The sequence below is a fragment of the Clinocottus analis genome, unplaced genomic scaffold (genome assembly GCF_023055335.1).
Source record: "Clinocottus analis isolate CAN_PGR_092001 unplaced genomic scaffold, fCliAna1.0.p SCAF_3, whole genome shotgun sequence".
NCBI lineage: Eukaryota > Metazoa > Chordata > Actinopteri > Perciformes > Cottidae > Clinocottus > Clinocottus analis.
The window spans coordinates 13,801,639-13,816,936 of NW_027176042.1; the positions used below are offsets into that span (position 1 = coordinate 13,801,639).

At 39.5% G+C, this 15,298-nt stretch overlaps 3 protein-coding genes across 3 annotated transcripts; 2 read left to right on the forward strand and 1 right to left on the reverse strand.

Annotated features, from left to right (window-relative positions):
* The first annotated feature begins 184 nt into the window (after positions 1–184).
* Positions 185–5,741, forward strand: ndufaf3 (NADH:ubiquinone oxidoreductase complex assembly factor). Its single transcript, XM_068593900.1, has 5 exons — positions 185–314; positions 2,432–2,627; positions 2,723–2,789; positions 3,051–3,151; positions 3,298–5,741. The coding sequence occupies exons 1-5, from the start codon at positions 226–228 to the stop codon at positions 3,403–3,405; spliced, it is 561 nt and encodes a 186-aa protein (XP_068450001.1). The 5' UTR covers positions 185–225; the 3' UTR covers positions 3,406–5,741.
* Positions 4,739–7,476, reverse strand: zgc:112334 (uncharacterized protein LOC619199 homolog). The gene is made up of 11 exons (XM_068593898.1): positions 7,435–7,476; positions 6,982–7,089; positions 6,788–6,884; positions 6,554–6,691; positions 6,272–6,470; positions 6,035–6,166; positions 5,716–5,815; positions 5,435–5,606; positions 5,144–5,288; positions 4,993–5,047; positions 4,739–4,885 (listed from the first exon to the last, which is right to left on the reverse strand). The coding sequence occupies exons 1-11, from the start codon at positions 7,474–7,476 to the stop codon at positions 4,739–4,741; spliced, it is 1,335 nt and encodes a 444-aa protein (XP_068449999.1).
* A 716-nt stretch (positions 7,477–8,192) lies between these two features.
* Positions 8,193–15,122, forward strand: LOC137796991 (transmembrane protein 43). Its single transcript, XM_068595302.1, has 12 exons — positions 8,193–8,434; positions 9,037–9,177; positions 9,327–9,461; positions 10,866–10,960; positions 11,077–11,126; positions 11,485–11,554; positions 11,652–11,722; positions 11,823–11,950; positions 12,070–12,144; positions 13,099–13,200; positions 13,814–13,931; positions 14,026–15,122. Exons 1-12 carry the CDS (start codon positions 8,417–8,419, stop codon positions 14,226–14,228), a joined length of 1,206 nt encoding a protein of 401 aa, XP_068451403.1. The 5' UTR covers positions 8,193–8,416; the 3' UTR covers positions 14,229–15,122.
* Positions 15,123–15,298: the final 176 nt, after the last annotated feature.

Below are 15,298 nucleotides of genomic sequence, written 5' to 3' on the forward strand. Positions count from 1 at the left end.
TTTAATAAACACCGACTAGATGTCAGTTTTGAGACATTATTTTATTTAATAAGACAAAGTGCACATATCCATGGCGAACACATGTTATTCAAAATTAAACGACCAGTTTATAAAGTGTGTTGAACCTTAAATAAATAATGTTCGATTTAGCGTTACGCGACACCGGAAGCCAGTGTCTGGTGTTACACTGAACTGTGTCCGCCGCCTGTGTTAAAATCTATCAACATGGCCAGTGCAGTGTGCACCAGATTGCTCCTCCAGAGAGCCACACATGGGTTTCTCTTCTCGTCCAGAGCCCGAGCCGCTTTCTCAAGGTATTGTAGTTTATCACCTCCAGTGTTGTGATGTATTAAACTACATATTCAACCCCATTGAGGGGTCATTTAAACCCGCTTAAGCAACTGGCCCGTTTGGCTTTTCTCACCTCTGTCTGCAGACGAGGACATTGGAAAGTCATGTTATTGATATGAAATAACTCCACTTTTACAGGAGTTGGACATGCTTAAATACATACAATGTGTATTCAACAGAGGCAGTACTGCTCGAGAGACATATCATCTGTAGCATTATTCTCACAATTACAATCATGTGCTTGTCCGTTAGAGCTGCTTCTCACCGCTGCGGTGACAAAAAACTGCGATCAAGTCGGACAGTTTTCAGCTGCCTTCAAAGTATTAACAGGAAGAAATAAACGACTTCCTGTTAGTGCCGATCTTGTACTTTACAGATCACGTTTGGGGAGAGAGAGAGAGAGAGAGAGAGAGAGAGAGAGAGAAGGAGAGAGAGAGAGAGAGAGAAGGAGAGAGAGAGAGAGAGAGAGAGAGAGAGAGAGAGAGAGAGAGAGAGAGAGAGAGAGAGAGAGAGAGAGAGAGAGAGAGAGAGAGAGAGAGAGAGAGAGAGAGAGAGAGAGAGAGAGAGAGAGAGAGCGAGCGCGAGAGCGCTGTGAAATACATTACTACTGGTTTTGATATATGTTGTATAAATACGATTTTGTATTATAAACCACACAAAATGTTTTTATATTAAACCTGAAACTAATAGTCAACAATCGAGCGTTAAGTATTACAACTACACATAAAATAAGGATCTTCTACGACACGTGGTGTTTGCTGTCAGATCTAAGAGCCAATCAGCTCTCTGATGTGGCGACAGCCAGGCGTTTCCCATCATGCACTGGGCCAGGCAGGCGGTGGAGAGCTGCTGCAGCGCCTAGCTCTAAAAATCGACGGCCGCCTTGCTCTCGTGAGAGTATCGTTGATCACGTGTGCATGACGTCAGAGCCAGCCGGGAGCAAGTCGGACACAAACCGGCATGCATTGCGTGCCGATCGCCGCCGAGCGATACTGCGCAGAACTGGTTCATCTCGAACGAACCTGTTAAGTCAAGGGAGCAAACATTCTTGACATCCTGTTCATCAATAGTTAGAAGCTTGAATTGCATCCTTTTTGCCCCAATGTGTGACATGAGAATCCCCCCCCCCCCCCCCCCCCCTCGGAGTGAGATAAAGTAGTCCGTCCATCTATCCAAGCATAATTTTAAACATTGTGACTTCCAGTTGGTAGTCTTTCTCCAACTCTTCTAGTAGCCTGTTCTTACAGCTGGAGTATAAGATCTATTCCTTGATGCTACAGGTGTACCCAGGCATCCAATATATGAACACTGGAACATACATAAAGTCTTAAACTAAGCAGTGTATATTTACGAGCGAGATGAACAAAAACATGATATTACTTTTTGCTATCATGAAGTTTCGTTTTCCAGTTGTTGCCAACTTGAAATTGGCAACAACTGGAAAACCAAATCAACAATTCATTGCTGCTTTTTTTTTTTATGTTTATGCTTTTTTCCCCTTGATATTACAACTCCAAAATTCCAATCAGGAACAAGCATCAAGCTCATTTGCCCACCAGACAGTTTCTCATTAGTCACATTCAGTCCGGTGCCCTCATAAGTCCTTTGCTCAGCTGCCTTAGAAAGCAGCTGACGAGGCAGCGGTCGACAAGAAAGTACTTTACATCTCAAAAACATTAGGTTGCTGTACTCAGATTTTTGTCACAGTTCGCAAGCAAAAGTAAGAACAGGCTAAAATTAGCTGCACTTCTTTAGAAGAGCAGAAATGTTTGTTTCTTGGGTGCCTATATTTGCAGGAACAGGCCTAAAGCTTTTGGCTGTCATCTCTTTCAGTATGTTGGCATTGCATCTTTTTGGCTTTGAAACTGGGCCACGTAGCAAATGTTCTGCAGTGCAGCCTCCTTTTTTTGTGTAAAGAGTTAAGAGATAAGACCAGTGCAATAAATCCATAGTTACAGAGACTGTTTCATACCATAAGCATTCTTCACACTATTAATACTCACAACAAAGAATAGAAATTACCTATTTGTATAGTTAACATGACATTGATTCTAATTGCGTTGCCTGTCTTTTGTCGCAGCCCATTTCTGTGTCGTGCACATAGATTGGGTCCAAGCGACGATGAGATGTACCAGCGTACCACGGTGTCCGTCATGCAGAAGGAGCCGGGCTCCGAGGTAATGATCCACAGCTACAGCTCCAGAGGATTCAACATCGACGGCAACAAGGTGTTTGGGCCCTGTGCTGTGCTGCCTCCTGCTATTCTTCAGTGGAATGTGAGATCCATATCCAAAGTACCTTTGTGTATAGCTTTGTTTTAAATTCAGACAACTATCTGTATTTAATATGTTAAATCTCTCGCTCTCTGCAGGTTGGAAGTCATAAAGACATAACAGAAGAAAGCATCTCACTTTTCCACATGCTTGAACCAAGAATAGGTAACGCATACTTAAAGACAAGACAATACAAAAAGATGATTCTTTGATGATGGTGCTTCAATGCCCCCAATCATGTTAAATTGTGTTTGGCAACTGTGGTACATGATTCACATCATTTTCATGTTTATCAAACAATTCAGTATTTTCCCCATTGTCATCCCTATTTTGTCTGGATTTTGTCAGTCACTTAGGTTTTATTATGGTGAATTTAACAAAATAAAGTTTAGTTGTCATTTGACCTATTTTCTTGCTGTTCTACAGAGATTCTTGTGCTGGGCACAGGTGCACGTGTTGAAAGAATTAACCCTTCAGTCCTGGCTCTGCTGAAACGTAAAGGCATCGCCGTGGAGGTGCAAGACACGGTAAAGTTTGCTCCGTGTCTCATTTAAGTGCTCGTATTCATCCTGACTGAAAGACATGAACGACTTCCAACAACAGTTTAAAACGCATCGAGCTGCCCTAACCTACCGTTCTGTCTTCCCTTTTTTTTATCTCTGCTGTTTTGCAGCCAAATGCCTGTGCAACCTTCAACTTTATGACCAGTGAGCGGAGGGTGGTGGCTGCTGGTCTGATCCCTCCGCCTGTCAGCACGGCGCTGGAGATAACACAAGAATAAGTGTTTTGCATTGTCAACAGAAACTAGGACTGATTTCTGTGGATGAAGGTGATAGGTTTTTGAATAATCCCAGGACTGTGAGATGGTTGTTCTACTTCTTCATAAAGCTTACAAACAAACTCTGAGATACAACGCTGAAGCATCACTATATTTGGTTACAATTGGGGTTTTTTTGGAGACGAAGGTATAAAAGCTGCTGTCGTCACCCAGTGATCTGAGCAGTGAGATGGCTCAGAGACAGTGTAAACAGTGTTCTTGTTTAGAAATACTGTGTTATGTGTATGAAATATATATTTAAAGCTTTACATGCAACAAACAGCTCAATTGTCATGAATTTAATGTGTTTTCCAGGAATACAAAATATTTATTTTAAAAGACACAAGGGAGAGTCGCTATTGTCTGTGCAGTAGATGAAAGCGATTTATATGTGAAAAATTAAATAAAAATCTTTATGTATGAATATGTTCCTGCCCTCCTCCTGAGGTGTTGTTGGTGGCTGTCGTTCATATGGATAAGCCTCTTTACTCTGCGGCAGTCCACCCTCTGCCTTCAGCAACAAGCAGCCTGTGTGCAGCACATGACAACATTCAGAGGCTTTGTCCTCCTCACACATAAGCTCCCGTAGATAAGAGAATCCACAAATCCTCTACACATCACTGGGATTCATCTCTTAATCGCCTGTCTCTGGGCCACCTAGCCAGCGTCAGTCAGACATATTTAAATCCCTGTCGTTCACACGCTGCATGATTACTTTCACCTGCTACTGCCGAGATTTGTTGCCACGGACTGGTGCTTGAAGGAATCAAATGATTCTAAAAAACTGGTTTCAGTTAGAAATGTGCTGTTTAGTTAAATACAATGACGCGTTAATAATTGTGTATTGAATATGAAGCTGTTTTTACTAAAGTAATAAGTTCTGTAAATTTCTGCCAATATGTCTGTTAATTAATAAGGTTTTATAATATTTAAAAATTTACTAATTTTGAGACAAATCAAATAAGAATTTCAATTACATAAAAATTAAGCTTGCTCAGATTTTACTTGGGAGCGAAAACTGTTGTATTGGTTGTTACATAGCCCCCCCACAATGATTGAAACTTGAAAGGACAAAAGAAAAAGATGTTTTTTTTTAAAACTTGTTAGTGGTTTACAAAATCTCACAAAAGGGAGAAATGGCAAGACATGTAGACACACGACATTTACACACTAAACACACTATTCACTCTGCATGCTACATAACACACCCTCTGCATCACAGCTGGGATAATACTCCATACTGTTACTATGGCCTATCAGCCATTTAATTATTTGGTCTTGACGCTAAACTTCTCTCTCAGTCATCATCAGAGTTGTGGGACTGGTGTCTCTGTGATCCTCCGAAGCTGAGCTCTGCTCCTGTTATCCGGTGGTACATGTCTTTGATGTCCTCACATTCAGCCTCAAAGTGGTTTAATGCATCATATGAGCGGGACACAAATATCTAATGAAGACAGAGGAGTGAGGAGACATCATTGAACCCGTGCTGGAACTAACACACTTCATTTAACCTCATTTCATTTATTTTTTGCACAGAAATGTCCTTATTACCTGACTCTTTTTTCCATCTTCATTGGGAACTAGCATGTGGCTGATTGAAACAAATCTAGATTCAGGTGAGAGGAAATAACATCATTAAAATATTGTAAATGAAAAAATAAACAGTAAACAATGGCATTAAAGCTTGAAACGTGTCACAAACTTTTGCATGATGGGCTCCAGAAGCTCCAGCCCTGGTTGAACTTCTATCTCTGGGTTGCTGGTTTCTGCAGTCGTGCTCACTGTGGCGATGTACATCCCGTCTGCAGCCACGTTGTGGACATAGGACACCACGGATATGTAAATGTCTGCATGCAGAAACAGAAGGGGTTTCCAGAGACAAAGTTTACCACAATCATTTATTTACAAAGAAACTGTACTGCAATACACATGTACTTGAATACATGATTTACTTTTCATGCTACAGTAGAAAAAATAAAAGTAGGCCAAATACCAGATTTCCTGCTGAGTTGATTTTGAGGGATGATGATTTGACAGGAGTGTGCCTCGTGGGTGTTTTTAACTGGATGATTTAATAAACAGATGACTCTAATCACGCGCCCCACTTTCCTCACTCGATTAGGAACGTAGCTGGGGTCACAGATGAGCTGTTTACAGTGGAACAGCTGTTAAAGAGACCACAAGATAAAATCACTCAGTGCACAATTGGACTACTGGACATTTTCTCCAAAATCCCAACTTCTCTACCTATCCTTCACATGAACACACACTTGCCTTCCCCTCAGACTTCACAGCTTTCACTTTGCCATTGTCCATCACAAGCTCATCCACTTTCCTGTTCAAGAGGAAAGTTCCTCCGTACTCTGCACTCAGTCTGAAACACACATATTCAGGTTGGCTAATATGACTCCGGATTGTGATTAAAAACACCTAGAAGGCCATCTTCTGACATTTATTTACATCATGACATTGTTTTCACTATGCAGAACTCCACACCATGTTTCCTACTGGATGTTGATTACACTGCACTAAATGTAATGAGAAGGCAAACTGGAACTTTTTATGGAGAAATCTAATTAATTATTTTAAAAACCTGGCAAATCCTTGTGGTAGTTCTCCCAGCCCGTACACAGGGTAGAGGTATGGACTGGAGTTGTGGCGGGACAGAGACTCAGAGTACAGCTTGATCCGTCTGATGGTTTCCCCACACGGCTGGTCCAGGTAGCTGCAGGTACCCCAGGAGACAGTAAATCAAATCAGGAAGGGTTTAGTCACCTATCATCGTTTTTTTTCTTCTTTCCGGTTCATGCAGATCCTTCTAGTGACTGACCTCTCAGTGCTGTGTAAGGCTATGGCGTGACCGGTGAACTCCATGACGTCTAGCCCCAGGTCGAAGCGGCAGAAAAGGTCCCGTGTGGTCATCTTGTTAGGATCCACATCCTGGCAGGTCCGAGAGTTTCTCACATCAAAGTTCAGGGCAAAGAGCAGCAGCTTCTTGAACCTTCTCTTGTCAAACATGCCCATCAGATCTGAAACAGAAATATTGTATGGAATGCCATTAAAGGAAGTTCTGATTAATTATTGTGCATTAATCATTCTTCAGGTTCATCACCTGAAGAATGCATGGCATCCTCCTCTGTGCCGGGGACTTTGTGCACTTTGCCGGCTTTGTATACATAGCTGCCGTCAACAACTTTGAAGTCCAGATATCGAGTAACCTCAGTGTGCACCAAGATCTTCACCAGCTCGCCTAATGCAAAAACACAGCAGAGGGTACAGAAAATAACTGCGCTGTTTTATACAACAATATTACACAATCACAAGTTCTCATGCACTTTGCTCTTACCATTGGCGAGAAAGAATTTGGGGATAAGGTCGATGTTCCACTCTTTTCCGCGGTCCATAGACTTAGCAGGTCCTGAAACCTTAAACTTCTTGAACATCTGTGAATGTAGAAGAATAATAAACATGACAAACGATGTAGCAGCAGCTTTGTCAAATGGAGGATGTTGGCTGATGTTTGTGTGTTTGTGAACAAACCTCCTCAAGGGGAGAAATGGATGCACTCTCGCCTCCATAGTAAGGATTTCTGTCAATGTGAAGAACCTTTTTCCCACTTTGAGACAATAAACCAGACAGAATACATTCCTGAGAGAGAGAGTGAAGCAGTTAGAGACACAATGCATCACATAATGACATCATTTAATTAATGTGAATCCAATTAACAGATAACAGGAGCTCAGAAGAGAATGATCAGTACAAGTACAACCATTTTACTCATGAACCAACTTTACCACCACTTATGGTATGTAGCATTAAAGAGAAGAAATAGTTCAGGGAACACATGAAAGATTTCCCCACTGCTTGGCTAATAAAGGATTATCTTATACAGAATATCTTTAGATTCTCAATACAAAATGCGAATCGTAATGTAAGTAATAACGGTTGTAATTTCCTTCATGTCGTGCATATCTTACAATTAATTTGTCTTACCTTAAGTCCAGTTCCAAGCACAATAATATCATATTCCTCCATCCTAACCGCCTCTCCACCTGGCTGCCTCACCGAGTCCCAGTCTAGTCTGTTGCAGTATTATGCATGTGTCTGTGTGCATTTATTACAGACGTGATGATGATAAGATGATAAGTGACACTAATTTCTTCTGTGTTCCTCTTTGCAATAATCCCTTTAAGACTGCCCCGCCTGTGCTATATGTGCGTGTGTGTGTGTGTGTGTGTGGGGGGGGGGGGGTCTGTCTGTCTGATTGGCTGTAGGTTGGGTCTCCCAGATATTGCAGATTGAGGTATTAAATGAAGATGGCATGTACAATGGAGTAACATGAACAATATTTACCTTGTGAAAGGAGTAGGACAAGTATCATAATGTAAAAATACTCATACCTAAATAAAGGTTAAGTTAATTATCATTGGATACCATATTATGATATAACATGTACTGTATATTATTAATACTAAGTCCAACACTACTGAGACCAACATGCAATCAAATGTCATACATTTGTTTAATTTTACAACATGGTCTATATTCTGGACAAAAAAAATTACATGAATTTTCAACAACAACAACAAAAAACTAAATCCTTTACATAAAATAGCAAACACATTTTTTGACTAAATTGCAGCAATAACAAGCCCAGGCTCAGCTTCTACAAAAGACTCAGCTACCCATAATTCATTGAGAAGGAGACGTCTTGGTCGGAGAAGGTTTCTTTACGGTTGTGCTTGTTAAATACGCCTCGGCATTCGGACGGCATGATGGGGAATACTTCTGATATGTTATGCCGACTCCGCCCACCCGGCCGTATTTCGGTGTACGCCAGTGAGTAACTGAAAGTGTTTCCGAGTCACTCGCTCATGTTCCGTGGATGTTTCAACAAGCGACCGTTGAGCATCTCTGTAAATTGCAACTTTAGCCGACGTTGCTGTTTGACTGCGGCGGTGAACAAGGCAGAGAGATGTCTTCGTCACAGACAGTAAGTGGCTTTGTTTACGTGAGTTGGTTTCAAGCCATAAACGATCACGTTAATTGTTCCTGCAATCAGGGTCACTGCGTCCTCGTCGCTTGAACTACCGCATTCGTTGTAGTTTTAGTGAACTTGGTAAAGTGTTAACCTAACGTCAGTTAATCTAACGATAACTAACAACGACAGCTAGCGTTAGCTTAAATTGTATTAAGGCGACGCAACGTTAGTCCACAGATAGTTGAATATCTTGCTTTAGGACTGGGACTGACATTTAAAAACAACTTTTGTGACCCTTATTCGACACATTTTTTATTCGTTACGTAAAATGGGCACAGAGCCAAAGAGGTGTGTCAGTTCATCTGTGTTCGGGTGAAACACTCACTGGACTAACTTTAGTCTGGTAGTAACCTTTACGTGGAAATGTTACAGTACTTTCATCAGCCTGGTAGTGATGAAGCTACCTAATCAAATTAATGTCACAAATGTGCAAAGCAGGTGCTTAAAAGTTCTCAAAAGTTTGACTTGATGCAGCCAGTTTGGCATCACCATACTCGGAGTATATTTTTTTAGCTGTGTTTATTGTTGTCACTCAACCTGCATTCTTGTCTCAGTTTTCAGACCCAAATCAACACAAGCATGTATCTGTTAAGTCCAACCCTGGATTCCTGGAGAGATTAAGTGAAACTGCAGGAGGAACAGTTGTTGGTGTCGGACTGTTTTTCCTTTCCTTCTATGTTATTTTTACCAACGAGGTAAGAAATATACACACAGTGGGATAAAAAAAGCATTCATGTATATCACATAAAAGCCAAACTGCGCACTATTCAAATGTGCATTGCTGTATTATGCTGAATGATGATGTAACAGCAGACTAACTTTCTGCAACTGTTTCTGATTTCAGGGACGGGCTCTGCAAACGGCGTCTTCCCTGAATGAGGGTCTTTCTCAGGTTGTGTCGTTGGGGCCTTTCTCCAGCCTCGACCTGCAGAACAACAACCGCTTAGTTCATCTGTCTTCGCAGCTGCGCACCTCACAGGTAGACTGTACTCTCTGATTTGTCACACTTCTTTCTCCAACCACACTGCAACAATGTATTTATTTTAAACTGTTTGTTTTACAAATTATGGAAAGTCATGTTTCAGTCCAGCCTGATGAGGCCTTAGACATGAAAGGCTGATCCCAGTCACTTCCACGCATACAGTTTATTAATGAAACACTGGTGAACACTGGAGAAAAGAGATCAACACAATAAAACACACAGACAAACAGGAGTGGGGACAGGAAAGGTGTGTGTGTGTGTATGTATATCTATATCTATATCTATCTATCTATCTATCTATCTATCTATCTATCTATCTATCTATCTATCTATCTATATATATATATATATATATATATATATATATATACATATATATATATATATATACACAAATGTTTGTGTATGTATATCTATCTATCTATCTATCTATCTATCTATCTATCTATATATATATATATATATATATATATATATATATACATATATATATATATATATATATATATATATATATATATATATATATATATTGTCAATTTGGACCTGCAGTAAAGCATGTTGTTTCATAACTTAATGGTGCTAAAAATAAAATTGGGAGAATTTCCATTGCCTCTCACAGCTCTTGACATGTCAACGGCTGAGCTGGCTGCTAACTGGGCCTAACAGTGCAATTACGGTGAAAGTGCTGACGGAGCTAACGGTGTTTACTTGGAAGGGATTCAGAGGGTGGGTGCTACGCTTGTACGGCGTTACAAGCTGTAACTGGCGTGTATGGCAGTGCAGAGTAGCGACCATAAGGGTATACAGTGGAGCAAACTTATATACGAGCATGCACAGAAAGCAAGCATGCAACTTCTTCTTCAAGGCTATGAAGAACCGAGGAAGAGCGACTTTATTCTCCGCTCAGGAAGACTTTACATAGAAAGTAGTTGTTTGCTGCTATGTAAATGCTCTCAGTATTGAATTAAGCACCTTTTTTATATTCTATGCCTGTGATAAAGAAATAATTTTTATTTTAAAAGCTTTTGATAAGTAGATTTCCTTTTATTAACCAAGAGAAAACCAACCTATTTTTAGGCCCTTTTCTCGAAGATTGCATAACTAAACTAAAAAGGGTGTATCTATATGTATAAATGTTTGCTTCAGTAAAATAAAATCTAATTCAATACATGTTTAGCAACGTATAACAAAAAAACTATCTGTATGTCTGAAATTCTGTTTTGGTCCAAAAGTATTCTGTATTTTCTCACTTTTCTGAACATTTGTTTGTTTTATTCTGTTTTGCTAAGTTCCTAAGTTACAGGGATACCGAAGTAAATTTTACTTAAGTATCTCCTGAAGTAAAAATAAGTACATTTTACTTCAGAATATGAATCATCTGCGCCCATGTCTTTGTAGCCCCTCCATGACCCCAATTACAGAGTTGCAGTGCAGGCAGCGAAGCTGAAAAGGCAGGTGGAGATGTATCAGTGGGTGGAGTACCGGGAGAGCAAGTAAGTCTGTTTTGTACGTATGTCAACATTTAAGGTGGAGTCATGTGAAACAAATGTTGCCTGTTATACAGAGCATGATACACCCCAGATAGACATTACCGTGTGACTAATTACAGGGACTACCAAGAGGACGGTGAGACCAAAACGGAGACGACATACAACTACAGTGAGTTGTTTTTCTTAGTGTTTGGTAAAAGACTCATCCAGCTCTGTTCTCACAAGGACCAATATAGGTGAACATTCCTCTCCACTGCTATCAGACTTTATAATAAGTCACCTCTGGCAAGATCCTCGTCAATTGACTCAACATCAACATCAATAGACCTTGCACCGCTTTTGTTGTTTAGTTAGTTACTGTACATACTTGTTTACACTTCACATACTTTGCATTTCTGCACTTTCTTTACTATTTAATTTCCTTTAATTTAAAACGTGCTGCTGTTTTGTATGTATATATTGAGTATTTTCCTGGTATTTTTGTGTCTTTTTGTGTGAATTCAAGCTTCATAATTCCTTTTCTTTAGACACGGAGTGGAAATCAGAGTTGGTCAACAGTCGTAATTTTGATAAAGAAATTGGCCACCAGAACCCAAGGTATTCAAATGTCTATTAAATTATGTGGCAATAGAAATCTAATTGTTGTGTGTTTGTTTATGTCTAGTTAATCTTTAATGTAATCTTTGGATCTTAGTGCCATGGCAGTTGAGAGTGTCACAGTCGTAGCTCCTGAAGTCGGAGTTGGACCTTTCAGTCTGTCTAAAGGTATCTTTACTGACGTTTTCACATCACATGCAGAAATTACGCAGATAATATATTATGTGTGAAACTGTTGGGTTTAGTAAAGTCAACTGTTCCTTCTCAGGCCTCGTGGAGCAGATAAATAACTTCCAGACGCTGAGTCTCAGGGATTTTTCGACCTTTAACTTGGCCCCTTTTCTCACCGTTGATGACGATTATTTTTATCACACTCAAAACCCACGCAGGCCGGAGGTGAGCATTATGATGTGAACTTCTCCCATGTACATTACACTCTGGGTTCTAGTTATGTGTACTAAATTAGTGCAGCATTAATAGTTTGTTATTCTATATTTGGTTGTTTTTCTCATAAGGTTGGGGATGTGCGTGTGAGATTCTCCTTTGCTGGACTGAGTGGGGAGACATCTACCCTCGGCCGGGCTCAAACTGTGAGTGCTGCAAATGAGCAGTTACCATATTAATTTCATTTTTGTTGACATTTCAGTGGATCATTGACTTTAATTATTAACTGCATGCATTTCCACTGAGTCCCGACTGTAATGACAATATGTTGGTGTTTATCGCATGCATCAAAATCTTTCATAAATGACCCAACTGTTTCACTAGTGCTGAAACAACAAAAGGGGTGGACCAGTTGATCAACAGAACATTAAGAAACATTCATTTGGATAATAGATTAATCATTTCAGTAAGTTAGCAAACTTTTATTTATTGGTCCTCGCGTCATAGGATTTGTTGCATTTGCTGTTTTGTGTGATTGTAAATGTAATGTATCGATGTGACAACACCAAACGAGTACAAGATGTCCCCTTTGGGCTTTGAGAACTCTACTGACAATTTAAATCATTAATCAAAAAAGAATCAACAGTTAAATCAATAAGGAAAATGATCATTTGATGCAGTCCTAATTTTAAAGAAGGTAGAATTTTTTTTTTTTAATTAACAATTATTGTTGTGATCAATCAATATCCTGATTCATTTCACAACACATTGTTTTGGTCTATAAAATAGCATATACCATGCCAAAGTATGTTGTTTAGAAATATATGCAAGAACAGTTTACTGTAAAGCGTAGGATAAAGTATTTACAATTAGTATTTAGTTTCCATTAGCTCGATGTGAAGCCCGGACAACAGCCCAAACCCAAATATGGTCACTGTCACATATGATAAAGAATAGTGACATATCCTCATATTTGAGAAGCCAGGACCAGGAAATGTTTTTACATTTTTTTAATGAAAAGTTATTCACCAATAATTAAGATATTTGCATAAACATTTTCTGACAATCAAATAATCAACTAATAGTTTCAGTGGTAATAGAAACTATGAGTTGATGGTTTGTTATCTGGTTCAATGTGATGAAGGAAGACTGTTTTTCAGGTCAGTATCGTGGCCATGCAGAGAGGAGAGCAGCTGATGCCTTTTAAAACCAAGTCAGGAGACACACTGGAGATCCTCTACCTAGAGGAGCTCTCTGCAGAGGTCAGTGTGGATTTTATTTATGTCCTGGGATATTGTGGTATTTTTAGTCAATTTGTTTAATGTGTCCCACTACTCCCCCAAACAAATCAAATTAAAACAGGGTTCTTACATGGAAAACCTGGAAAAGTCCTGGAAATTTTCAATTTCAAGGCCTGAAAAACTAATTGAAAAAAATGAAATCCTCAAAGTTTTGAAAAGGTCATGGAAATTTGTTATTTTCATATGTTCATGATGTTCATTTATGCCAAGTTTGAAATAATTAATATGCTTTTAAAAGAAAGTCGCCCAAATAGTAACTTAAAGGACACAAATGAATGAGACAATAGTTTGATTAAAAGAATAAACAATTATATAGATGCCTGTATGTATGCCTGCTTTTATGGTATGCTTTGGAATTCGCATCATTAGTTAAACTACTTCATGTTCTCACTTTTTCATGTTCACACAGAGATTTCACAAAATGTTTGGTCATGTAAATTTGGTTTAAAGTCATGGAAATCCATTGGTCAAAATATGTATGAATCCTGTAAAATCAAATTGTGTCTCATTACATAATATTTTCCTCTTGGTCTTTTGGTTCTGGTAGTTGACACAGTTGAATTGTTTTCTGTAGGAGGTTTTTGAGAAAGAACTCCAGAACAACAGTTTGAAGACGTGGGGCCTCAGGGCTGCCGGCTGGGCCCTCATGTTCCTCAGCATTCAGCTGACCATGCGCATCATCTACACACTGGGTAAACACACATTCACTGCTGCTGAACATCTGCATCAGACCTAGATGTCGTTCCCTGCATCTCCCGTTCTTAATACACTGTTGTGTGCCTACAGTGGATTGGGTTCCTGTTCTCAGAGAGCTTGTGTCTGTGGGGCTGAAGATCTTCGCCCTGTGTGTCTCCTGCTCTCTCTCTCTTCTCACCATTGGAGTCGCTTGGCTGTTCTACCGTCCATTATTGGCTGCAGCTCTGGGAGCTCTAGCTCTGCTCCCGGTGCTTCTCGCCCGCTCACGACTTCCAGCCAAGAAGAATGAATGACTATGAAACTGATGAGATCACAACCACTTCTGATGCCTGGCTGCAGCTTTTCATCAGAGAATCGAAACAGTATTGAGCAGTGTTTTTTTTTTTTCCCACAGCAGGGTTATTAACCACATAGGATTTGTTTTCTTGGGTAGGACATTCTATGGTAATGAATGTGTTATGAAGTAAAAGTGGGCATTTATCACTGTAGATTGATTTTTGGATGAAAAGAAATCACACATCAAGTACTGCTGATGTCCCATTAGATACACGAGGAAGCTGTGATTGTTGCCTTCAGACCATACATTTTCAGGTGTGGCCTTATAAAAGTGAATCTGCACATAAAAATCCTCACTGTTGACACGGCTTACAATGGACAACGTAAGATTACTGCAGTCTCATTTGACTGTCAAATACTTTTTGTCCACAAACCTTACTCAGTTGCCAGTTTATTACGTCCACCTCGCTAAAACATGCAGTCCAGTACGACAGCCATGCAGTAAACTATCAAGTTTCAAAGGCTGTTTGTTGTAATTGTTTTAGAACGTTGTTGATTCAACTTCATGGTAATTTTTTTAGGGCTGTAGTATGAGGTACTGTGTAACTGTATTATACCGAGAAATGATTACATTGATGTAGACCGGGTTTACAAAATATTTACTCAGAATCTTCATGTTTGTTTATTAGACTGCATCAGTTTAAGCTGAGTGTGCCTAATAAATGATCATAAAACAAGTAATCTTATGTAATATTTTCTCCTTATCTGCAACGCTTTAGGAAACAGTGTTGTATTTTTAAAATATAACATTGTTCTTTGTTTGACAAAAATACCAAACTTGTTAAAATACCAAAGAACAGAATTTGCAATTTTGTTGTATTGTTTATATGCATGAGTGTTAAATAAACCATTGTCGACAAGATGAGCCTCCACGATATTAACTTATCACACAAGACGTGTCGAGCACAGTAAATCTTTTTCTTACTTTTATGAACTACAGTAATTCAAAATGTTTGTTAACTTTGAAAAAGCAATAATCACCCTCAAAACTCCTGAATTAGTCTGGCTGTATTGATGAGAACCTAAG

Coding starts and splice junctions, on each gene's coding strand:
- ndufaf3 (XM_068593900.1), top strand. CDS start 226: ATGGCCAGTGCAGTGTGCACCAGATTGCTCCTCCAGAGAGCCACACAT. Junction 315..2,431: donor GCCCGAGCCGCTTTCTCAAG/GTATTGTAGTTT, acceptor CTTTTGTCGCAG/CCCATTTCTGTGTCGTGCAC. Junction 2,628..2,722: donor CTGCTATTCTTCAGTGGAAT/GTGAGATCCATA, acceptor CGCTCTCTGCAG/GTTGGAAGTCATAAAGACAT.
- zgc:112334 (XM_068593898.1), bottom strand. CDS start 7,476: ATGGAGGAATATGATATTATTGTGCTTGGAACTGGACTTAAG. Junction 6,167..6,271: donor GCCTTACACAGCACTGAGAG/GTCAGTCACTAG, acceptor GGGTACCTGCAG/CTACCTGGACCAGCCGTGTG. Junction 5,048..5,143: donor CTGGAGCCCATCATGCAAAA/GTTTGTGACACG, acceptor ACCTGAATCTAG/ATTTGTTTCAATCAGCCACA.
- LOC137796991 (XM_068595302.1), top strand. Junction 11,951..12,069: donor AAAACCCACGCAGGCCGGAG/GTGAGCATTATG, acceptor TTTTCTCATAAG/GTTGGGGATGTGCGTGTGAG. Junction 13,932..14,025: donor GCGCATCATCTACACACTGG/GTAAACACACAT, acceptor GTGTGCCTACAG/TGGATTGGGTTCCTGTTCTC.